This window comes from Ixodes scapularis, unplaced genomic scaffold (genome assembly GCF_016920785.2).
Source record: "Ixodes scapularis isolate PalLabHiFi unplaced genomic scaffold, ASM1692078v2 PGA_scaffold3__209_contigs__length_174095766, whole genome shotgun sequence".
Lineage (NCBI taxonomy): Eukaryota > Metazoa > Arthropoda > Arachnida > Ixodida > Ixodidae > Ixodes > Ixodes scapularis.
In genome coordinates, this window is record NW_024609868.1 from 51,278,232 (window position 1) to 51,302,449 (window position 24,218).

A 24,218-nucleotide genomic window follows, 5' to 3' on the forward strand; every position below is an offset into this window, starting at 1 on the left:
TATGTTAGGTTGACATGTCCTAACAAGCTGCATTCATCATTCGTGATTATTTCATGTTTGTTTGCTTAAATTCAAGATTGAATGAAAAAATCTTTGCGCACGCAAATATTTTTTTTTTGTTTCAATCTATATATATAACAAGGTTTGTAAATTCACTCAATTAGGTATAGCTGGGCATCTCTATAGGTTTCATTTTGTGTCAAATTTGTCCTTTAGTTGCTAACCCAGGGCATCAGACTTTCTGAGGGTCACACTTCATAAATACATATAGTTCAGTTAAAATTTTCCTAGAAAGGGACTTGTGGAAGCTTAGGGAAAACCTTCACAAGTTTAGCTGGGTTTTAGTTTAAGCATGATCAAACAGAAGTGAAAGGCTTTGAGAAAATATTCAATACTCAACTAAAAATATTCGGCCAAAACCGCTATTTACTTTAAATTTGCTTCAAACTCAAAATCTACTATTCGCACATGGTTACTAAACTTACACTTGAGGCTGCTATTTCCCAGAAAGTCAGTGAATTCAGTAGGTGAAAAATTCAGCCACGTGATAGAACTAGGTCTAAATAAACCTGACAACATATTTCTTGGAGTCAAAAATGTATATGGTGAAGCGCTTCAAGCCAGACAGCAAACAGATGCCTGATTTTATACGTGAGCTTTCAAGGCAGTAATCTCCTCTCCACTCTGGCTAGTTGACAATAGTCCCACAAGATGGAAGCAATAGTTATCCTTATGCTCTACAATGACTGTAAAATTAAACTTGTATAATGACGTGCACCTTTAAATAGGTATAAAATTGATTTCGTTGCAACAATGCAATTAAAAAAACATTAATTGCTCTAATTTGGTTGGCATCAGCATAACTAGAGAGTGGTGTCGCTACATATAGTAGTGGTGTGTTTCCAGCCAGCATTGTATTAGTTAGAGCCACTAAATGAGCTGCGCTTAGAGTATCGGCATTCTGTTCCTCGACAATTTTGCGGGCGCCGTAATTTGGTGCTTGTGCAGAGCAGACGCAGTAGCCGATAGTCATAATTCAAAAGTGCGACATCCTCAGCATTAGATTCGGCGTTAGAAAGCTCATGCTCTGTTGTTTTGCTCTGTCGCGAGCTGTTTAAACGTTTGTGGAGGACCGAAAAGCGTTTTCTACGATTGCAGATAAAGATTCAGGTAACTGGCAACCATGATTTAAGCCACAATACGGGCAAGTGTCGTTACTCTGAAGCGTAGCTTATTTAGTGACACTAGTATAAGTCGAATCAGGTCTGTCCTAGACAAAGCCAGCAAGATCTTAACACTAAGCGTGCCTGCCTGCAGTGCTCGCGGTCCCTCACAGCGAAGGCATTGTCCAGGGCACTGTGCCCCTACTTGTGCTATCAACTTTGCTCAGAACTGACGGCGAAATGCAGTATATTTTACTAGTACTACCAACTGATTGTCGGGGATGATAGTCACCAGCACAACCATACATACTGTTGGCTGAAAATACCTTTTTATAATTCTCCTTGGTATAGTAGCTGCAGCGTTTGAACATGTTTACATGTCTTGTGATCCCGACAAAAACCTTCATGGGCTACCACATCAAGCATGCGAGAAGTACTCGAGAGAATAATCGACAAGCCTACCCTGTTCGTTCTTGCCTCACAGCATCTCTGGCTGAATCAGGGTTGGCCACGGAGCGGAGGTAGCGGATGCGCTCTCGCATGGCGGCTGAGAACCCTCCACAGTCACGCTGGGTCCCGCCTCTCTCGGCATTGTCAGAGTCCGACTCGCAACCAGATGTGACTCCTGCGCTACTCTGGTGACTCACTCTGTAAAGTACATGAAATGCTATTGGACTCAACATTACAGAAAAGATTCGAAGCCTTGTGTTTGAACTGGAAAAATGCCGCGAAATATAACGAGCAAAGGTGGTGATAATAAAACAGCTTTAACCAAACAGCACCACATCATACACAGTGACAGATGTGTTAAATTTTTTTTGGATTCGACATCTTTTTACATCTAGTTTGAAAGCCAAGCACTGAGAATGCTTTGCAGAATGATAGTTTATAAACTTTGATAAGAAAAGTCCTGATGTGCTCACACCTAGACCAAACGAATGCATTGCCTCAAACAGAAAAATAATGTTTATCATGTTTTTGTTCTTGTTAACAAATGACTGGCCGCAGCAGATGATCACTGGGCACGCTACTCTCAAGGCCAACATCTTCAACATGAACTCCTGGGCTCACGCCTTCATTCCTTATCCGTGCAAAACCTAGGCAAGTATGGCAGTGACGCAGCTTCATGGCATCTCCGCTACAAAATAGAATGTTACACAACCTATATCGATTGTTTCGTTTTAGTGATGGTCACTGACCGAGCTAATCAAAATGAAAGTTCTTACTTTTTATTCTCTGTAGTGCGTGCTTTGAGATATACGTTTTTGCATTATTTTTACTTCACGATGGATCCACAACCAGGCTTTGGTTATAGATCCAGATGCTATTTTTCCCATTGAAGCAAATCTTCTCTGCAGGAGTCAGATTGAGTCAGACAGAGAGATGAATGGACGGATGGATGGATGGGTGCATAAGACTATCCAATGCTGTTAATATCAACAGTTAAGCTCTACCTAGCCTGCAGCACATTCAGACGCACCTCCTCAGCGGCACCCTCCGGTGGTGAGTACGTCCGGAGTTGTTGCTGCCACCGTCTCTGCTGCGTGCAGCCCTGACCCCGGACGTTCGCTCTGCCTGGGACCCTCGAAGACTCGTCGTGCCCAGGGCCGAGGAGACCCCCTCGGACGACGAAGTGGAGGCGAGGGGCGGCCGTGCCAGCCTGCCCGTCGTGGCGGAGGCCCCCTTGGTGACGTCCTCCTCTTCTTCCATGGCCGACGAATGGGAAATAGTGGACAGCGTCGTCGTCTGCCATACCTTGGCTGCATTCCAGAACGTGTCAGTGTGTAGTCTCTGAGGTGTAAGGTACACTGCTGTCTCTATCGGACGACAAGCCACACGACACAACTTTCCTACTTCCTTATTAGGCTTTAAGCCAAAATAACACTGCTCGTACGTCGTACAGAAGACACGGTGTTCGCAACAGAGTTGATGACAGGAGTGTCTGAAGACGTGTCTCAAGCATGTTTGTAGCATGTATGCTTTGTACATGCTTCGAACTTGTCTACAGACAGTTTTTGTATGACCAATGGGACAGCTTTCTTCTGTACGACGTAGTAGGACTGTGACTGCGGCCTTCAGTTAGCAGTACCGTCACACCCGTGCAAGGCCCATCCTTGCCTTGGCATGCCTGCTTTAAGATTACGGATATGGCAAGTATTCGTAGTGAGAGTACTTGGCAGCAACTAGCTGACAGCAGGCTCATTTCAGCATTTGAGAGGCTGATGTATGCCCATTTACTAGGCTGTCTGCCATAGTCAAGTTATTTTATTTCTCAGTCTGGGTTGTTCTAACTTTTGGGAGAAATCGTAATGAACAAATATATGTGTCGATCGCATCGACGATTACTGAATTGTTTTATTAAAGCTGAATTGCTCTTTTGAAACAACCGTGCACATTTTTTTTTTCATAAAATGAGAATGTGATTTTGAATACCTTTGGAGTATTCGAGATTGATTGTGCAGTTCTATGCTTAAAAAGAAAAGGTTATAGCATTCCGACAAGCATTCTTACGCAGATATAAAACATTCTTGCAAGTTACTCAAGATATGACCAGAGTTATACGAGCTGTTCCTTATCATTTAATTTTGTTTTTAAGCATACAGGAGTTACTTGACCATTGTACGCCTATTTTCATTTCCCTCTTTGGAACAAATTCAGTAATATCTCACAAGAATGATAATGCGAGTGGTATTCAGACAAAAAAAACGAAGAAATATAAAAAGGTGGAGGAAAGTGTTAGAAATACCTACTAATCACGTAAAAGGTAGAATCCTGATGGTTCTTTCATATCAAAATAGTTCACACGTCAACCTAAACAGTGATCTGAGATCAGTACACATGCAGTTCAGTTCTCTTCTGTGCAACGCAGTAATGTACTCCAGAGAAGTACAGCATTGAGATGCAGGGAAGCTGAGCTTGACCGCAAGCTTGTCACACCTTAAAGGGGCCCTGCAGACTTTTTTTACTGGGTTTTAATTTGCACCGAATCTGAGCGCACTGAACGTAGTAACTTAGTCAAACTTTTCTTTTTCAAAATTAGCTTTATTTTAAGAGTTATAGGCAAATTAAAATTACAAAAACAAGCAAAAAATAACTTCCCTCGTGACGTCCTTGGTTGCTTGAGTGTGGCCGTGAACTACAGGAGGGATAGTGAGCTTCTCGAGTGCACACGGCCGCCGCACTCCGTGTCGACGGCGCGAGAGGGAGCCACTAAACATGTTCTGGATAGGCTGTATCCAGCGGGCAGCCAGAGCGGCTCTCATTGCATTTGCTGCGCGATTAAAGACTAATTCGGCATGACACTTTATTGCCCACAAACGACAGCAAACACGGGTTAAAGATCAGTTCAGAATGGGAGCCACTTTGCGCTCCCATACCGCGAAACGGCCAACCCGCAAGACAAAGCTTCTCGCCGAAGGCCTTCGGAACGCTCGATGCCGGTCGAATCCTCCTGTCCATAAGACCGCAGCGCCGCCGCGTGCATCCGGGACCTTTCCGTGTTGGCGCCTTATCCCACTACTCCTTTCTAGTATGCGCCGCCTTTTCCACCGCTTGGTGGCGGGTATGTCGACGGGTCATTTCTTGTTTCCGTACCTTATGAACTGCATTCGTTTCTTTTCTGATCTAAAATACTGAACAAAAACTACTTTTATAAATAATTGAAACGGTTCACACCTATATTTTGTATTTTGACTAGAAAGAAGCTTTTAGCGGCTCTGACCAGCAGTAAGCCCAGTAGCAAAGACGTCACATTTTGCGCGCTTTCGGTACCGCGGGTCGCCCCCGTCGGTGGAGGAGGTTTCCGCGTCGTCCGGTTAAAATATGACGCACTGATATTTAGTTACTCTCTCCATGCCCGCTGGCTTGCCCGAACCGCAAGAGACGTGGAAACCGCTAAAAAGGTAGACGCTTAAATATGATTGCAGGGCCCCTTTAAGAAAAGTAGTTTGTATTTGAATCTGCCTCGTAGAGTGGAACTTTTTCCTTGTAAATTCAGACGAGATAAGCCTACAAAACATTTATGAGCAAAAGCTCTCATGAAATGTACAGACAGCGTATACTATGAGCTGGCCTTGGCCAGTTGCAACCAATAAATGTCAAAGCCAACTTATTATGATTACTCTAACATTTAGATCAAAAGCTGTTGAATTCTTTGCTTTGATGAGGTAAAGTGATATATGAATTTGGAAATATTACTCCTGTTGTGCTGCAGGGACAGCTTCCTCTCGCGTTGCACTTGGCGCATGTGGTGTGCTTCATGGTTCTCTGCTTCCCGATTGCTCATTGATTCTTCCAGTCTCATTTCTATCTGAAATCCCCAGAAGAAAAATGTACCAAATCATTCACTGATTTAATAAAATGTATGCACTGCAAATCTATAAAAAGAAAAGAAATCAAACCGCTCTAGGAGCTTGTGAAACGTTGCCTTGGTTAGTTTAGGGAAGCGAGCAGACATTTTTACTTTGCGCTTTCACAATTCAAAAAGCCCATACTTGACACCTCATCTTTGTACTCCGAAAGGTGCTTCATATGTCCATTTTTCATGCAATTTGTATGTTATATAGGGTGGTTGGCTGATCTATCCGGCAGTCATAGTTGCAAAGACAAATGAGGGTTATCAGAGTCAAACCTTTCCCCTCTACCATTTCTGTCGTGGCTATTCCCCTTTTCCCCCCTCCTGCCGTGGAGATACCATCCCCCCCCCCGCCCCCCCCCCCCCCCCCGCTCCCCACAAAAACAATTCCTTGCTATACCACTGTATAAGCAAAATTGCTTTCTTCATGTTAAAAAAAAATAGCCCTTTCAGAAAAAAAAAAAAAAAAAAGAAACAGATATTTCTTACGAAGTTAAGCTTAGCATATAGATTCACCCTCCATACCGGGAGAGAAATCTTCCTCTTGATGCTATTCCTCTCGTTGGCTTGCTCTCTGCTTTCTGGCTTTGGCTGTTGTTCAACAGTGTGTCTACATAAGTCCCGACTTTCCTAGAAAAAAAAAGAAGAGCCACGTGATTGCTTCACACAAAATAATGCAGCAATAACACTGAAGACACAGGCATACTGGTGAGATTTTATCAGTATGGAAACCAAAAACCCACTTGCTCTTGTCTCAATTTTTCAATATAATTTTTCTCCAGTCTCGAGCCATCTCAATGTGAATGATTTTGTCAATATTATAAATTCATTTAGCAAACTCTCCACGAAAATCAGAATTGCTTATTGACTTACCATAGCAGTTTGTAAACAAAAAAACTTGTTTGTGGCACTCCACGACACGACAAGGCAATCCACGACAACCTTTCATCGTGAATGTAGAATCTATGTAATGGCATTCACCGCCTTTCTCTAATGTTCTGCATACCATGTGATATTTTCGGGCGAGACAGCACAATTTTGTACAAACATGAGCGATACACACGTCGGCACCTACCAGCATCCATTACTAATTCACAAGATAGGGAAACCGATATCGCGGTCTCACGCTCTACAGTGCTGGTGGGTGCTTGACTTCAAAGAATGTTACCACAAGTGATTCAAGCGGACAATTATTTTGATGTGCATAACGGGTGCCCGCGCGCCAGGTGACACTTTCGTCGGCATTTTAAATATGTGCCAGCTAATACTAGTTTTAAGTGTTTTGCGAATACCTGAATTTTCGAATAGTAGTTTCGAATGATACGCTATTCAATATTCGCTTCGAGATGAACTACGGTATTCACACTTTTCGATGTGTTTTTATTCTATATTATCATTATTATTATTATTATTGTTATTATTATTATTATTATTATTATTATTATTATTATTATTATTATTCCTGTTAATCGCGGCGAGTTAGCCCGGCTTGAGTGCGCTTCGCATTCAGCACCTTTGCACTACAAAGAAGCCATACCCGCGGAACTACGGGCTCCGCGGGGATTGCTTTTCTGTATTGCACAGTTGTTCGGTGAGAAGCGCACTCAACGGAGCCGACCCGCCGCGATTATAGAAGAGTATATGTTTGGTAGCGATGGCATGATAACCGGCGTCCGTCATTCACGCTTGGTTATTATTTTTTTTTAATTAAAATTTGAACTATTCTTTTTTTTTTTTTTTTGTTTATGGCAAGCAGATTTTAAATCCCCTTGATCACGACAGCTACGACAAATTAATTGTTTACATGTCAGAGTTAATCAATATATAGTTATATTAAAATTAACTGAGCTTGGAAGTGGACAAGTGGAAGGCTAGGAACGACCCTCACGAGTTCAGCTGGATTTTAGTTTAAGGGCCTACGTTTTCCACAGGGACGATAATCCTCTTTGCGCTCTCCTCTCCTAAGCTGTGAGGGAGCGAAGTTGAGGCAAGGTAAAAGTGGAGAGGATATAGGAAAAGAGGAGGCGGGCAAAAGTGGAGAGCGCGAACTGTACCGTGCACCATGCCTTTAAGCATGGTGCACGGTAGTGAAAGGCTTGAAGATAGTGTTCGATATTTGATTAAAAAATATTCGACCAACACCACTATTCGTTTCAAATTCGCTTCGAACTCAAAATCGGACATAACTACGCAAAAACAGAACAAACAAAAAAACAAAAAAACACGCAACAGCATGCGCGCGAATGAGCATACGCATCGCGCGGCAGCCTGCGCCGCCTAGCGGAAAGCGGCTGCGGCGTTGCAAGACCGGCGGGTCTCGTGCCTTCGCTGCTGGTGGCTAGATGGCGCAACCTGCCGGCAGTGCGTGGAGTGTGCCTTGATTTTAGAGTGTTTCCAACGGCAAGCATCTCCGCCTTTACGCCGGCTTTCCTCCTCTCCACGCAACAGCACAACGCATGCGCACTTGCGACGAATCTGTGCGGGAGGCGTTTGCCATTAAGTTGCAAGCGCTCTTCATAAATCGAGTTACCCCCCTCCCCCCTCCCCCTTAGCTCTAGATTATCTAAATACGTGTTTTCATTCGTGCTTGCAATGTCGTTGTTCCCTTTCTCGAAGAGTAAAACGAGAAAGTGATTTAGTGTCGTGTTCGCGCTAATTACATCATTGCTTCCTTTCGTAAATATTTTTAGACGCTCGGTATCAGTGTTCGGACGAATAATTTGCGCACTCAGCAAGTGCCCAGCCTTGTGTTTTGGTACATGCAAAGAACAAAACATATTTGATTCTTTTTTGTGTACGTATTGCAAAAAATAGCCCCCCTCCCCCTTTTTCCACTAGAAAAAAAGGTCAATATAATACATGTGTATACCCAAATAAAAAATAAAAAAAAAATCTTTGACACTTTGACACTATTAGTTTACGTGGTCTTATGGACAAAGGCAACTAGCAAATGTATGTCTACGACTTGAGTATGAAACCACGTAATATGACCCCACCTTGATTAAGATATCCACAGAAAGCAACTAACCAAGTATGGAATATACATTTAATGAGACATATAAGTTTGCAAGACTTCATCAAACACCTCTTATTTGTTTGCAGCGCCTATTACATATCCGCTTAATCTAAAAGTAACACCATTCAGTTACAAACACTGACTATCAGGCAGGGTCGACCATCTTCTGACCCTGTCAGAAGATGGTCGACATGCAATACATTACTTTACAAAAAAAAAAATGCCTCGAAATGCCAAAGTTGAGCCACTCAAATGCCTAAATAACTCAGAATAGTATACACACTACTGACACGGTCTGGAGCAGGGTGTAAGATACACAGGTGGGGAAACGGCCCATAGAAACCTACCGCAGCGCCGTGACCGGATTGTGTACTTGTCTGCTTGCGGGTACCCCCCATTTGCGACAGATGGCGCTGCGGCGAGAAGAAAAAAATTGGAATCGAATTTGCATGGAACTCTATGGGAGGGTGCGCAAAATAAACCGAGAGCACGACAGTCCTCCACTGAAAATCCACGAGAAACCTTCTCCGTCAGTTTAGCCGGTCGCCACCGCTTACCACCGTTCGCCCACCCGGTGTGAGAGTTCGCGGTGCTCCACATAGATGGTGCCACAGAAAACGAGAACACCGAGGGGGACACAATCCGGTCGCTCATTTGGCTCTCGTTTCTCCGCCTGTCTATCTTACACCCCGATCTGGAGCCAGGATAACGTTCCAGTGTAAGCAGATAGACGTATTAAAAAAACAAGCTGAATATTTTTTTTCAGCTGAAATTAATTTTTTTAGATTAGTTTGATTTTGAAAATTGAGCTAATCTACAAGGGTGACAAACTGCATGATTGAGGGCCTCGATAAAAAGAACATGGACTTGACATGCTCGCCTACGATTACCGGGATCCCCCTTTTTATTATTTCCCCCCTTGAATAAGATTGCTAAGGAGAGGCCAAAGAATGAAATGGAATGCTTACTTGGAGGGCCATCACCCACATCATCATGGACTCATGGCTATCAGCAATGAACACGTACTCCTTGCAATCAGAACTGAAAGAGAGACCCGGAAGTACACGGGAAAACATGCATTAGTAAAATGAATAACATTTTATCAAGAGTACTCCAGTTGCAATAAACTCCTACGGGATCCTTCTTAAGCTTTTAGAATCGTACCGTTTAATCCCCCGTTCCAAGTTCCCCTTTATGAAGTAGCAAATTGACACCCGTGCAAATGAAACTCTCTTGTAAATCAGGAAAAACCCTCTTAATAATTAAATTAATTACATGCAAACATTTTTTTTTTTTTGCAACACAAGAATTCCATACGGAAATCTGCCCTCGAATTTAAAGCAGGGAGTTTTAGCAGATCGCTTTCGAAGGCCCGCTACCGCTACGGGCGCGCACTTCAGAGCATGCATCGAAGTGGCAGTGCGGGCTCCCGCTACAAATAGCCTGGCCTGAAAAGAACGATCTACTAAAACTGTCAAATGACTAAACTCTCCGAGAGGAGAAACAAAATTTTTTGAGGTCTTACTAGATGACAAAGCCGTTTTCCTCGTCCACTAGAAAAGAGATGGCCGCATTGCGGAGGTCTATGGTCGAGGTGGGTTGCTTGCCTGCTCCGGCATCGAGCTCATTCTTGAACGAGTAGAGACAGCAGCTGGTTTCGTCGAAGATGTACCACCTCTTCCTCCTCCCTTTCAGCCTAGCGAGGGCTGTAAGAGAGCGAGGCGGGACTTCGTTATCGACGTAATTAAACCAGTAACGCGCGTGATAATTTCCTGCTTATTTAGCGTCAGTGTTTCACAAAAGATCGTAAATATACTAAGTAACATATGTCAGACCAAATTCATTAGTGCCGCAACATTTATTGACCTTTGGGGATAGCTCAGAACGAAGATCTGCTTTCACGAACTTTACTGTTTGTGCTACACGTGACATGCATGCACTGCCTGCTCTACAGCCATTTCTAATGACACTACGAGGTACCGGGGTAATTAAAATAAAAATTGTCTAAATACCGGCTTTGGGAAATGTCATCCAGACATTATTTGAAAAAAACGAAGCCGAGTGGGACACTTTGCTCAAGGTTCAAGTTCTGAACTGCGTGGCGAACATAAAACGATGGGATAAAGATGGAAAAAAATAAAGTTTTGTTGGATTTTTATATTTATGACAACTTAGGTAAGCCCTATATTTTTATTGGGCCTGTGATCATCCTCGTGTGAGAACGTATAGCTTACACATTTCCGGAGACACGGAACGATTAAAAGAAAAACGTGCAAACCATCAACAAGTCTCAATAAAAAGATTACACATGCCCTGACCCGATCTTATGATCACTCTTAAATTTAGCTGCGACAGTGACTTCGTGATCGAAGTTCCTCCCTCAGTAACAGGAAACACCTAAAAGTCGATCAGAACGGTTTATTGAACAACAGACGTAAAACTGCGAACGAGTCTTTACGCAAGGCAGAATGCAAGCGGTAAAAAGAAAAAAAAGGAAATGCAATAAAATTGTTATAGAACATATCAAAATAATGTTAATTCATTCGGCGGCGTCTGCCACTCCTCCGGCAGTGATGGCAAAAGTGGCTTCATTTTCCGGCTGGTCCGGACTGTCATAGATTTTGGCAATGCGCACTTCGGCCCGTCCCTTGCGCAGGGCGATTCGCGTCGTGGACGCATGGGCCAGAATGTGTCCGCCGATCGGCTTCTTGGGATCAGCCTGGAAGCTCATGGCAGCGCCCGGATCGGCCGTCATCTGGTTGGTGATGAACACTGCCACGTTGTATTCCTCCGAGATCTTCTGCAGCTTGGACAGCATTTGAGCGAGCTTCTGCTGCCGGTCGGCAAGCTCTCCTCTGCCGCTAAAGTCGACGCGAAACAGCGCCATGATGGAGTCGACTATGAGGAGCCGGTAAACCCCGGCTTCCTCGTGGAACTTGGCTGCCACTTGATCGAGCATCTCCATCTGGTGTTCGCTCGTAAAGGCTCTTGCGTACAGAATATTTTCGAGCATGGCCGCGTGGTCGAGGTTAAAGCGGTCCGCAATGTCGCGGAGTCGATCGGGTCGGAACGTGTTCTCGGTGTCGATGAACATGGCTTTCCCGCCGCTGTAGCCGTTTTCTCCGGGCAGCTGGCAGGTGACGCAGAGCGTGTGCGATAGCTGTGTCTTGCCCGTGCGGAACTCACCGAACACCTCGGTGATGGCCATGCTCTCGACGCCGCCACCCATCAGCTTGTCCAGTTCCTTGCTGCCGGTCGAGACGCGGAAGACGTGGCGTCGTTTCTCGCACACTTCGAGCGCGGTCAGGAAGCCGCCACCGTCGGCAATTTTGGCCACGACTTCTTTGATCTTATCCACTTTGGCCTCCGAGATGCCCTTGATGGCGCAGAGCTTCTTTCGTGTAGTCATCTGTACCCCTCTTACGGTGCATATGCCGGCCGTCTTGAGCTTTTTGATGTCGGCGACGTTGATGCCATGGTTTTGAAGCATGTCAATGTCTTGGAAGAATTCCTCGTCGTTGTCGACGTCCAACGCCAATGCCTCCTCGACAACTTGGTCACCCATTTCGGACAGTTACTTTCGTGAGTAGGACGCAAAACTTGAGGTTATTCACGTAATACAAACGTCCCTGCCGACGCCACAAAAGTAGAAAACTCTCTGTGATAGCAGACGGTAAGATTATGATTTTGCTTCACTTTGATTGCATTCCATAACAACAAAAAGCGAGTTATAGATTATAAAAATAGATTAAACTACAATATAATATTGAATACCATACGTAAAACAAACAAAAAAAATCAATTTTTATCCGATTTAAAAGTGTAACGACATTGGCAGACGAAACCTCGAAAACGAAACTACGCGCCCAAGCTTGAACGCTGTTGCCAGACTTTTCAACTCCTTGGCTGAAAGGAGCGAAATCAATTATAAAGGGCTGCTGCGCGCGTCTCGAGCTCAATCTTGGCTGGCTGCAACCGTTAGTGGCTGCACTACCGTACAACGATAATCTTTGAATGATGTCGATCTTCTCAAATGTATTACGCGCGCATTAACGGCGGCGTCAAAGGCTCTGATTGAATTTCGAAATACGTGTAACATAAAGAAAATGGACAAGTGCACGAAATAAAATGATATAGACATCGCCGCTCGTCCTGCTATTTCTATTTACTAATGTTTATTCACTTACCCGGACAGGTCATTGCAGTACGAATCGAAGTGAATCCAAATAAGGTTAGATTGACTTCAATATTTTGTTAGCAGCAAAACACTGTCTGGAAACACCGTCAATATCGGCGTGTTTTTGTCTGTTTTTCTTCAATTTCTTCAAAATGAGAGAAAGACAGGTGACAATCTAAGTCCAGATGTGAAGTACTTTAGCAGAGGTACTGCCATCGGTAATTCAGGATCAGGTTAACGAACGAATGAAAACTGCGCTGCTATTCAAAATCTCTCGCCGCAATGCATTGGCCGGTTTGAGATAAAAACATAAAATAAAAATTACGCCATTCTGATTTGAATCGTTCAGCTGCACTTTTCTCTCTATAAATTTCACAGCACAATTACTTATTTGTTTTTGATTGTTTTAGTTCAAACTCGGGGAAGTCACACACCCTTTCTTCAGGAATGTTCGCTAAACTGTTTCTTCAAGTTCCAGGTCACGTGCTATAAATGCTGAAGAGTTTAGACCTGTTTCTGCAGAAATGTGAGCAATTGTGATTGCTGAAAGCTTAAATGCCAGTTGAAGTAGACATGCAAACCCGAACACACGAGAGAAAAACGAAAAAAAGAGAAAAGGGGGGGAGGAGAGAGAGAGAGAGAGCAGAAGCGACTTTGACTTTCTTCCGCCAGAACAAAGCAAAGCTGTAAATTCATGTAAATTCAAATGCGCATTTCTCTGCAAAAAAAAATAATAATAATAATAATGAGTTACCAAGCTAGAACAAACGGCAATTAAAAGCTGGTTCACAATTTGCATTTGACAGTACCCACAGCGTTACGAACGCTTGTGACCGGTGACCGCTAATGATGAGTTGACACACACTAGCGCCATCTATCGGATAGTCCTGAAACACTCTAGATCTGTGTTTTTCTTTTTTTTTTTTTGGCAACCATTTTTTTTTAGCTTAAAATTTAATTTTTACAATCTTATAAGTTATAACGGCTATATCTTTTAGATAGTACGTAGATTTCATCTTGCAAACATTGCGAAACCTTCAGTCTCATACACAGATCGGATAGACGGCGCCAGCGTGCTATTGTGATTGTAGAGAGGGTCCGTCTCAAACCATAGGCAAGGTTTGCAATTTAATGGCGGTCACCTCCCGCGTCGACTGGACGTCAATGCACATCCGCGTGTTGTCCCGTTGCGGGGAGGAAAGCAGGCGGAAATGCGGAGACGCTCGCAGACGATCGACGTGTTCGATCCCCTCCTCGCAGCTTGCATTGCACCCGCTGCGTATAAACCATGTGACCCCGATCGAGAAGTTGGAAACTCTCTGTAATACAGGCTCTCTGGCACACTCTGGTGTTCTTTCGTCGTAAGTAGGGGTGTCGCGAACTTTTGTCGAACCGGATTTTTAGGTCGAAGTTTCGGGGTCGACTGGGTCGAACTGGTTCGACGAACCTTCGACCTTTTAACCAGATCCGACCGGTTCGACTTTCTGGACAGTGTGGCAAGACCTTGATACAAGCATGTCTAGATGTGGAACTTTTTGTTGTTGTTGTTGTTGTTGTTTTTTTACGCAAAGGGTTAATTTAACTCCATGAGCAGTTGCAATTTAAAGAAACTAATTCTAATCATTGAAGAAGTTAATAACTTCACTTTTTGTACTATATTAACTGAAATAACCAATCAGTGCTGCCCTTAATGCATGCCTTGGTCATCACCATCCAATCCGAAGCCAACTTGCCAGCCTGTCACGCATGCGCATAGCAGTCGAACCTGAGTCAATCCTTTGTCGAACTTTTCACGAGAAGTTAAAAAAAGTCGAACCTTGTCGAACTCGAACCTCGACCGGTTCGCGACACCCCTAGTCGTAAGCATGTCAGCCAGCGTCAAAGGCAAATGTAAACGCAAATGAATAAACCAACCTTAAAACTTTTTTTTCGGCGGCGTACAGTGTATTGAAAAAGCACAGCGCCAGACACGAAAGAAGCGCGAAAAAAATAATTCCGACCACAGATCTCAATAACAATTGCTGGATCGCGCTTCCCGCTCCCGCGAGTAAAGCCACCGGACGGCCATCTTGCTCGTAGAGGATTTGCGTTTTTGCTAGCGCTACAGAGGCTGGCGGCAGCGTACCGAAGACACGTTTTCTACTCGTTCGTCGTCATTCGTCGGAGAAGATTTTTAAGAGCCTGTTTAAGGGTTGCGACTTGCCGTTGAGAACACGTGGAAAGATTCACGAAACCGTAGTGCAGCAGGAAAAAGTCACAAAAAAATAAATAAAGACTTTGTACTACTTATTTGATTGCCATAAGCGTCTAGTAAACAAAACAAAAAAACTTGCCGCTGATGCCGCCCCCTTCCCCTTCCCCCCCCCCCCCCCCCCCCCCCCGTGTTCGTCGCCACTGGACACTGGATCAAGCTCATTTCTGGAGAGCAGGTGCCGCAACTTACAAATCCAGTACTCAGAGTAAAAGTAAAACACTGCCCAGAGGTATTCACATACGGCTTCACGCACATTGCACTCGCAAAACATATCTACTCGGCGCCGAAGCGAATCTTGATCGGTATCCAAGCGTGCGAACGCACAGGGACGCAGCACTTCGGCGTGCCAAGGAAGCTTCGACCCCGCCGCGAGACCAGCGAAACTTGCTTTCGACGAGTTGTGCCTCTTTTCTGCGGTACTGCGCTTTCATAAAATTTTCCACGTATTTACAACGGAGAGTCTCAACGGTTATAGATTGTCTTAAAAAACTTCTTCGGCGAATGACAATGAACGAGTAGAAAGCATGTCTATAACACGCTGCCGCACCCCTCTGCAGCGCTAGCTAAACCGCAAATCGCCTACGAGCAAGATGGCCGTCCGGTGGCTTCACTCGCGGTGCAGCGGACAAGCGGGGCTGAAGTGGGGAAGTGCGATCCAGCAATTCTCATAGAGATCAGTGAGTGATTCCGATAGAGTTATTATAATGTACGCTAGAGGTTCAAGCGAAGCTAGCGTGCTGACGAAAATTAAAGCAGACAGCAACCAGTCCAAAATTGACTTCCGGTAATGCATTTCTATGGGAAAGAGTGAGTGCATTTTCTCCCTGCGATTGATCATGAGAGCAAATATCCCGAATAATTTGTATGTACTAGGTAGCTTGTAACATTTCTCAGTCAGGCCGATGAAATATTCGGTCAGTTACGGCGTTTATCTTTCAAATTCATCGAATTAAAAACGTGTTTGCACTGTCGGACAATGTTAGCGCGAACACGTCGTCGGCGCTTTTAAGCATGAGGGATACACGTGCCAAACGAACGAAGGACATCTGGAAATTAAGGGAGACGGCAAGAACTACGCAGTAAGGGCTCATTCACACTGGAAGCGGATGCGCGTTCGCAAAGCGGTTGCGAACGCGGTTGTATAAGGATTCAGTACAATTGCACGCGCATTTGATGACATCAAATGCGCGTGCAATTGCACTGGATCTTTATACAACCGCGTTCGCAACCGCTTCGCGAACGCGGATCCGCTTCCAGTGTGAATGGGGGGTAACACTGGATGAGTACGATCGAAATAAATTGAGGGCCACGTAATATATTCCGATTTTAAATAAGTACCGCTTTATTCTTTCTGCTCGTGAATATGTGCGAAGTTTGTCCTGCATTCAAAACACTGCGCGCTCGAAATCTTCGAGAACAAGTGCCGTATAAAAGCTGCCCGGCAGAGAAAACAATACGAAGAGACACCTTTCATAGCCCACGTACTTTATTATTTATTTGAATGTTTTTATCCGCTCATGCACGACGGGGTCATTTTCATATAGCGACAGGACTGGCATATTATCAATATATAAGCGTCGCCAGAGTGCTGGCGAGCCTTGAACACACTCTGTATTCCTTTCGATTGCAATTTTGCTTTGAATCGTCGCTTGTTTTTACACACCTGCTGCAGAACACACGTTTGGGACTGAAATGTAGCGAAGTTAAACATCCTTCATCGATGAAGAAAAATGCTCTAACTAAAGCAGTTACATTTCTACAATGTTAATCAAGGTACATACTATTCGATACGACCCAAATAACCAAAGTGTTCCGTGTTATTTTCCGGCGAAGAGACAAAATGCACGCTCGTTTTTCATAGGAATGCACAGAAGCACCGCAAAAGTAGACTGGTTGCTGTCTGCTTCAATTTTCGTCATGGAAGTCGCATAAACACTAGCGCCAGTTAAACCTCTAGCGTATATTATAATAACTCAATGGTGATTCTGACCGGACGGATGGATGAATGCTAATGGATGTACCCTTTATAACGGGCGGTAGCTTGCGCCCCCTAGCCTAAAAGCCAAAAAACGTGGATGGAGGGTGGATGTTACTGGCTATACCCTTCGTAGCGGGCGGTAGCTTGCGCCACCTAGCCTAAGTCTAAGAAAGAGAAACATTTGATTTGATTCCTCCCACCCTTCTAAGCTAATTTTCTACCCCCTAACTATCACCAAGTAGTGTGGGATATCACCAGGATGACTTTTGGGGGATCGGTCAAAAACACTAAAACCAACACCCCCCGCCTCTTCCCCCCAGCGAGGGAGTCACTAATTTTCCACTGGTCAAACCTTGTCGTCGTTGCCCCTGCACCGGACCCACTGGGGGACAGGGCTGAGACTTTGGGAAGGAGCCACGCGGGAGAAATTCCCAATTCTCCTCTGTCCCACCTGTCCTCAGCTGTGCTAGTTAGTTGTGCATCATTCAATTTTCTCAATCAATCCAACGTTCTTAGAGGAGCAACCATGTTGCCAACTCAAAAATTAAAAACCAGCAAAATAAATCTCGGAAAACTGCTAAAAAGCACTAAATTTCGGTTGCAGGGCAAGAATGGCTTTCTGGTACAATTTACTCCTATAATTAGTACAGTATATTAAAAGAGCCGTTAGAGGCGAGCTATGTTGTTTGACTCGGACCGCTTCCAGGCACAGAACAGTATTCACTGCATTATCTTACTGTTACCAGGTATATACCAGCTGTGTTGTCTTATGATGCCTGCCGCCCACATGCACTTTCATCGTTCCGTTCTTTAATTCAGTACTTTGGTGACAGTTCAAGGCTTCTGTAATCAAATTCGCCAGCCCTGCGAAAAGTCTAGTTTTCCAAATAGAAGTATCTGACTCGTCTAACGTCACATAGAGCTTCCCGTAACCTCAAATTTTTAGAGTCCTATGGTTTCTGAATTCTTGCGCATGGTTCATTGGGCCCATTTCGTCTGGCAGACTTGAAAAAATTAATTCACGCATTTACTCACAAATCAGTTGAAAACAGAACACGTTTCAAGGTCTGCTGCCGTAACATTTCAATGGCGCCGCGTTGCACCACTCTCGATGACACAAATTTTGCTGAGAGTAAACAAAGGTGACGACCCCATCACTATAACTTATCACAAACATTAAGCTATTCATAATTTAAAAATGTAAACCAGAGAATGTTTAGACTGCTAGAAAAAAAACGCCAATGCACACTTGAAAACCGCTAAAATTCCTCAGCCCTCAAAACGGAAATTCCTTCCCGCTAGACAATTAAAAAAAAAACAAAAAAAAAACCCGCTAAATTTAAAGGCAAAAACACTAAATTGGCCACAGAGCGATTTACACGGTACGAATTGTAAATAAATTAAAACAAAGTGTAGAGGCCATCTACTTCTCGTGAATATGGAGGACCAGCGAAGCTTTTTTTCTCTACAACTACGGCATCTAAACGATTTACATATGATTGCAATGCAGACGCGTACACGACTTGTTCTTTAATTGTCTGTATTTAATTCTTAGTGTCTGAGTGATCAGTGACTTAGGGTCACTTATGGGCAATTTCTAAACCCAATTTTTTGAAGCACACCTCAAGGACAGGTTTTTTTTTTTTTTTTCCGATTGAGCCCAAGTCTTTTTATCAGTATCGCGGAAGCGAAGAAAAGAAGGTTAGCCTCGGCGCGTTCTGCCTTCAGCCTCGTCACAGCGCACTCTTAGGTGAGATAAGTCGGTGACCGTAGATGATAACAAGAGATCAGGACCTCACTATCTAATAATACCAAGAAAGGCTGACTCACGCGGTTTGCCTCCTCTTTTTATGTTGCAACGACCAATTGGAACGAGGGAGCGCCGTTTCAACGGAACTTTTTTGTTAACATCCATGGACGCATATTTTATTTTTTTTCCAGCTCCTCATAGCCGCTTCGCCGTAAAAAGTTATTGAAGGGCATACGTCTCGATGTGTGCATGCAACGTTACGTAGAACTCTACAACTGCTCCGCGCACCCTCGCAACACACTTTTGAAACGTTGAGAGCAGCAGGAGGAAAAGGACAGGAGGGTGGCGGAATAACGTTTGGGCGAGGAGGAAGCGTTCACGAAACTGAGCATCCAACACAACTGCAGACATGTGTTAAGCAAGGTGAAAACGGCATGTGTGGCCTTCAGGCAATAGAACAAAAGAGAGAACCAACGCTTTCACGGCGGCGTCACGCAGCTTCTCGACACCGGAAAACGACACGTTTTCCACGATACAGCGTGGCAAATACAGTGTGGCAATAACGATACAGTGTGGCAAATAAAAATGTTAATGGCTTAAATTCCAGTATCTTTCCGGTAACAATTTGATTCAAACCGTTAAAAAATTCTCGAGACCAGTTTTATTGGTGTTTGGTGTCTTTGTCATTCGATAATTTTGATGAACACACTTATGTCGTTCGAAGCGAGAAAGCTGTATGCGGCGAGAAAATGAGGGAGAGGAGGAGCCGAGCTCTGGTTGGACTGATTAGTGGGTAGACCTAAAGCTAGCTGCCTTGCAACCTCCGAACGCGTTCAAATGCGGAAGCCAAACGCCGGATGCCGGTGTTCCGCGTTCTATAACGTGCTCGACAAGTGCAGTGGAGACAGAGGCAGCTAGCTTTAGGTCTACCCCCTAATCCTTCCAATCAGAGCTCGGCGTTCTGACGTCCCGGCACGCTTTCACCTCTCTCTCTCCCCCAGCTTCTCGGCGCATAGTCACTGGCAGAGTGAGAACAGTAGAGTGTGCCTTTTGGAATGCCCGGCTTCCAGCACGCTCTCCGTGCCGTCCGTCGTGCTTTGGGTGCGCGCCTTCGCGTTTGAGGTGCATGTGACTCCGAAGCGTTCTCGAAGGTAGGAAGCTCACGCTGGAGGCAGGACAATAAAGCGTCTTAGAATAACGTACGCAATTTTAGCGCATGCTAGCGCGCTAAATTTAGCGCTTGCTTTGGCGCACGCTACGAAAGAAAGTTTTCGAATTGCATTCCTCCGTCCCGACGCAAAAGACCACGCATCTCGCATTTGCAACACCACGAAGCAGTAAGAATTTTCATCTCACGCACAGAATGCTGTAACTTAAACAAAAAAAAAAAAAGTGTTTGTTTTTGGCTTAAAGTAACATTTTAGATTTGTTTAAATATGAGAATGCGACGCTAGCGGTCGACCGCTCGTGTCCGCTTGCGTCGCCTCGGAGAAATCTCGTGTTTGCTGACCTTCGCACGCGTAACCGACGTGCTGTACATACGTTCGCCGAGAAATGTTCGCGCGTCGCAAGCAGTGAGTTGCTGGCGATCGTTGCCAACCTTCAAAAAGTCAGTCTTTATTTCTCTCCGTTTGGAAAGGGGAGGAAGAGAAAAAAGCAACTCAGTGTTGCTTGACGAGCCTCTGCCCCCCCCCCCCCCCCCCCTCTACAGCAGCAGAGAAACAGAAATGTATACACGTACACACATTCATACAAATTCACAATCTTTACATCAATAAAAAGAAAAGAAGTGAGCTGAATCGTACAACCGATTCATGCTTTAACTATTCAGGAACGTATTTAAGAAAATCATTAACAAAAACAGCCAGTACGTTCTTCCGAGTTCCACTTAAAATATTTATGTTCAATTCAATGAAACAATTTAAAAGGCGCGGTAGCGTACATCTCAGCATTTGATCGCCGTATTTGGTCCTGGAGTGCGGTACTGGCCACGCATCTTCACAACGAGAGTTGTAGAGCGTTTCCTTGAACTGAAGATTTGAGATCTATAAAAGTAAACTGTTAGTACACAACGACTTTTTATAGGCAAGGGCTAATTTGTAACCATAGTGACTGGTAATTTGCACAATATTAAATTTTTTAAACAATGGTTTTGTATGGCTGTCATAGGTAGTATGACATATACGAATCACTCTCTTCTGAAGAATATGCATTTGATTGATATTAGTTAAGGTCGTATTTCCCCATACCAAAAAGCAATCGTTATATTGAGCGTAAAAAATAGAGTTGTAAACGAGTATCATGGCCGAACTAGGAATGGCGATATCTGTATATTATACCCACACCCTTGATAGCTTTTTACATGTGTATTGCCCCATATCGCTGGATCTTCCACATCCCGCAAAAGTGCAATGTCCACCTGTATTTCCCCCAGAGCGAACACAAGCGTCGCTGCGGTCGCCGCGCCCTGATTGGGTGAGGTGTACCGTGACGTCAGGGGAAGGACTGCGCTTCGCGATCTCGCATCCGACTCGCTTCCCTGCCATGGTTTCCTGGTTTCGCCGCTGTGTGCCGCAAGCACTTCGAGGAGCGGGACCTGGTTTGCCCGGTGTACAAGACGCTGGGTTAGGCCTATACCGACGTGTTTCTGTACCTTTTATAAATGTGTTTGTCGTTTTTACCTTTATAATGTACCTCACTGTCCGTCCACGCGGCACAAGGCAATCGTGCGAGGGGTCGGTGAAGCGGCGGCATAAAGGCCGGTTCTCACATGCAGCGAAGCGCTGATGTAGCGCTCCTCACGTGTCGTCAGCTACTTATTGTCTGCCATGAGCAACAGTTTTGACGGTGCGATACAAAGCTGGTGAACGCTGCCGTCAGCACGCGCTTAGCGCGAGGTTAGCGCTATGTTTGTAGCGCTCCGCTGCATGTGTGAACAGGCCTTAAGTGTTTCAGACGCAGGAGTCCTGTTTCTTGCATGTTTATGCTTTAGCAAAATATAACATCCCGCTTTGCAGAGATCTCAAATGGCATTTATATTAAAAGCCCTTGGGCGGTCGGCAAATTAGCGCCCAACCCCGACTCTACATGCGCTGGTTTGCAGATGCTTTAAAGGCCCTGGGTCTGAAGGCCTTTGAAATGCTCGTGAAACAAAGCTGTCTAACATAAATATAGCTTCTTCGTGAATTTAATATATAGTTTGTACACGTATGGAGACACGTTTTATTTTTTAGACAATGCACAGTTACTAGAAATCATTTTGTATGGTAGCGGAAAAACGGCCGAATATCGTTGCATGTATGAGATGAATTGAAGAGCCAAAATTATGCGCAGCAATACTACCGTAATTTATAATGTTTATACTTTCTCCTGACATTATTTTTTTATTCTAGCCTTGTGCATTCGGAAAATACCCCGTTTAGTTCGAATAGTCATTTCCAATTAAAAGAGACACTGCTGCAGGTGACCAAAAGCTTCGTCAGGCTCCAAACTCCCTACAGCCGGACCCTCTGATAACAAAGGAAAAGAGGAGGAACAGCAAGCATTCGAACGGCTGTCCACTGATAGATGCTGCACTGGTAGCAGAAAATGTGGAACCTGTGAAGGGGGACAGTTTGCGTGTGAAAAGATTCTGGTATTTTAACTTGAGGACAATTTGATTTAGCTAAAATCTCAATTTTAGAGCCTAAGGGACTAATAACGGACTAGACATCTTCGTTTACTTTTGTTGTACATTACTTGAGGGGTGATATAAACAAGTCCAAAGAAACCACCATTAGAATCCGTTGAAATACTATCCGAATCCAGCAAAGGTCAAATGCGAGCAATGCATATAAATAAATGTTCCTTCTTTCTTTACTTTGCCCCTGTATAGTTGGGCTGTCTCACTTGTGATTCCCTCTTTATACCCCAGACTATAATTAACATGTTGCTCGAGCAGCATGCAGCTTTTCTGCTTCGGCGTTTTTGTTTAAAAACAGAGATACCAAATAAAAATGGTATACATAACCTGCCAATTTATTCTCACCATCAGCAGCATTGATTGTGCGAGATGTAAATCTATCGTGATGCTCCTGCAATTGTGGCCATATTTCTTCATTTTCATTACCAGCTGAGATTAATGCCTTGCCTGCGCTGTCAACCATGCCTGAAATGTTGGTTGAAGTTTCGCCTGCAGCAACAGGCCGTGCCTCAATGAAGCCAGATATTCAAATTTACACGTCCTACGAAAAACATGTACAAAAGATCGAGGTACACGTAAACATTCCTTACGAGTTGTGATTGCGAAAGCATGCAAGGCGCTCGTCCGCTCCCTTTTTCGTCTGCTGCGTATTTTTGGTTGCCGGTCAGCGCGTGCTCTCCCCTGGGCACGGTGGCCTTGGACCAAGGAGGTTAGAAGTAGAGAAGGCTCGTTGCAATATTGGTGAAGCCTATAGTCATAAAACGTTTAAACGATTTTGTGCCCAGAGTGACCGTAGATCTCTCTGGCGATTGGTGCGCGTGACATGTCACGTGTGAGATGGATGGTTGATTGTAGAAGGACTCCTTGCAGGATTGCGCGCGCTCCGTCCGGTAGGTTTTATCAGATCGAAGGCTAGACTGTCGTGTATTTTAGTACCTCCTTAGCTAGACGAAGGCTAGCTGTGGTCACGTGATGTGGTCACGTTGGTCTGGTTAGTGAGGAGAGTAAGGAGAAAAATGAGAAAAAGGCGAGGCGTCAAGGAAGCATGGCTTGTGGAGGCTACGCGGCTGGCATCATGCCCTCTCCTACCCTTCTATCCTCCTTGCTTTGGACGCTCCGTGCCCAGGGGAGGAACGGCGAACTGATTAGGGTTCCACGATGCGGCGGCGCGCGCATTGAGGAACCCTAGAACTGATGGACACGCAGCGCCACGGGGTGAGCGGTCGTGGAAGCTGACGAGCGCAGCGGCCAATGGGAACCCCGTCGACGCGCGCGTGCCAATGGAACCGAAGGATCGGCGACACTATACACCGTTTTCGTGCTTCAAAGTGATGATGTCAGCTCACTCCATAAAACAGTTAATGCTTTCGCATTAAAAAAATAAATAAATAGAAACGAGCGCGCCAACAGCTAGCGTCGTCACAGCCTTCCCAGGGCGAACGGGGCGAGTTGGGGAAATACTCTGTCCTCGCCGTGACGTCACCCCGGTTCACCGTAAGGGGGCGCCACGCAAACTTCTCATGGCTAATCTCATGGCATGCCCCCACACTAAGCTTTTCCGACCCCCCCCCCCCTCCCCCTTTTCAGTGCTTTACGTCGAATAAAACGTACCTCCGCAGCCGTATGACACAAAGCAGACTAACGCACCTTTTACTTTTACATGTCCACAAGGGCATGTAATATATATTATATATATATATACAAAAAAATGACAACACAATAACACGGTTGTGCTGTTCTTTTTTCCTTCTTCTTTCGTGTCCCCTCCCCCCCCCCCCCCCCCCTTTCCTTGCCCTTCTTATCTCCGGTTTTTATAAGTATGACCGGTCACCAGCTAGCCTCGA

The 24,218-nt window shown here is 44.8% G+C and overlaps 2 protein-coding genes across 2 annotated transcripts in view; both read right to left on the reverse strand.

Moving 5' to 3' along the window:
* LOC8052184 (TBC1 domain family member 2B) overlaps positions 1–10,359 on the reverse strand; it is a 28,276-nt gene extending 17,917 nt beyond the window's left edge. Inside the window, exons 1-5 of the mRNA XM_042292727.1 lie at positions 10,350–10,359; positions 10,059–10,239; positions 9,502–9,574; positions 2,644–2,918; positions 1,626–1,811 (exon numbers count right to left, since the gene is read on the reverse strand). Of these exons, the coding sequence (XP_042148661.1) occupies positions 1,626–1,811; positions 2,644–2,918; positions 9,502–9,574; positions 10,059–10,239; positions 10,350–10,359 (725 nt within the window). The remainder of the gene's footprint in view (positions 1–1,625; positions 1,812–2,643; positions 2,919–9,501; positions 9,575–10,058; positions 10,240–10,349) is intronic.
* Positions 10,360–11,072: 713 nt separating this feature from the next.
* Positions 11,073–12,098, reverse strand: LOC8052185 (meiotic recombination protein DMC1/LIM15 homolog). Its single transcript, XM_002435966.3, has one exon. It carries the CDS (start codon positions 12,096–12,098, stop codon positions 11,073–11,075), a length of 1,026 nt encoding a protein of 341 aa, XP_002436011.1.
* Between the last annotated feature and the right edge of the window lie 12,120 nt (positions 12,099–24,218).

Excerpts from the sequence above, each read along its gene's own strand:
- LOC8052185 (XM_002435966.3), bottom strand. The coding sequence starts at position 12,098 with ATGGGTGACCAAGTTGTCGAGGAGGCATTGGCGTTGGACGTCGACAAC.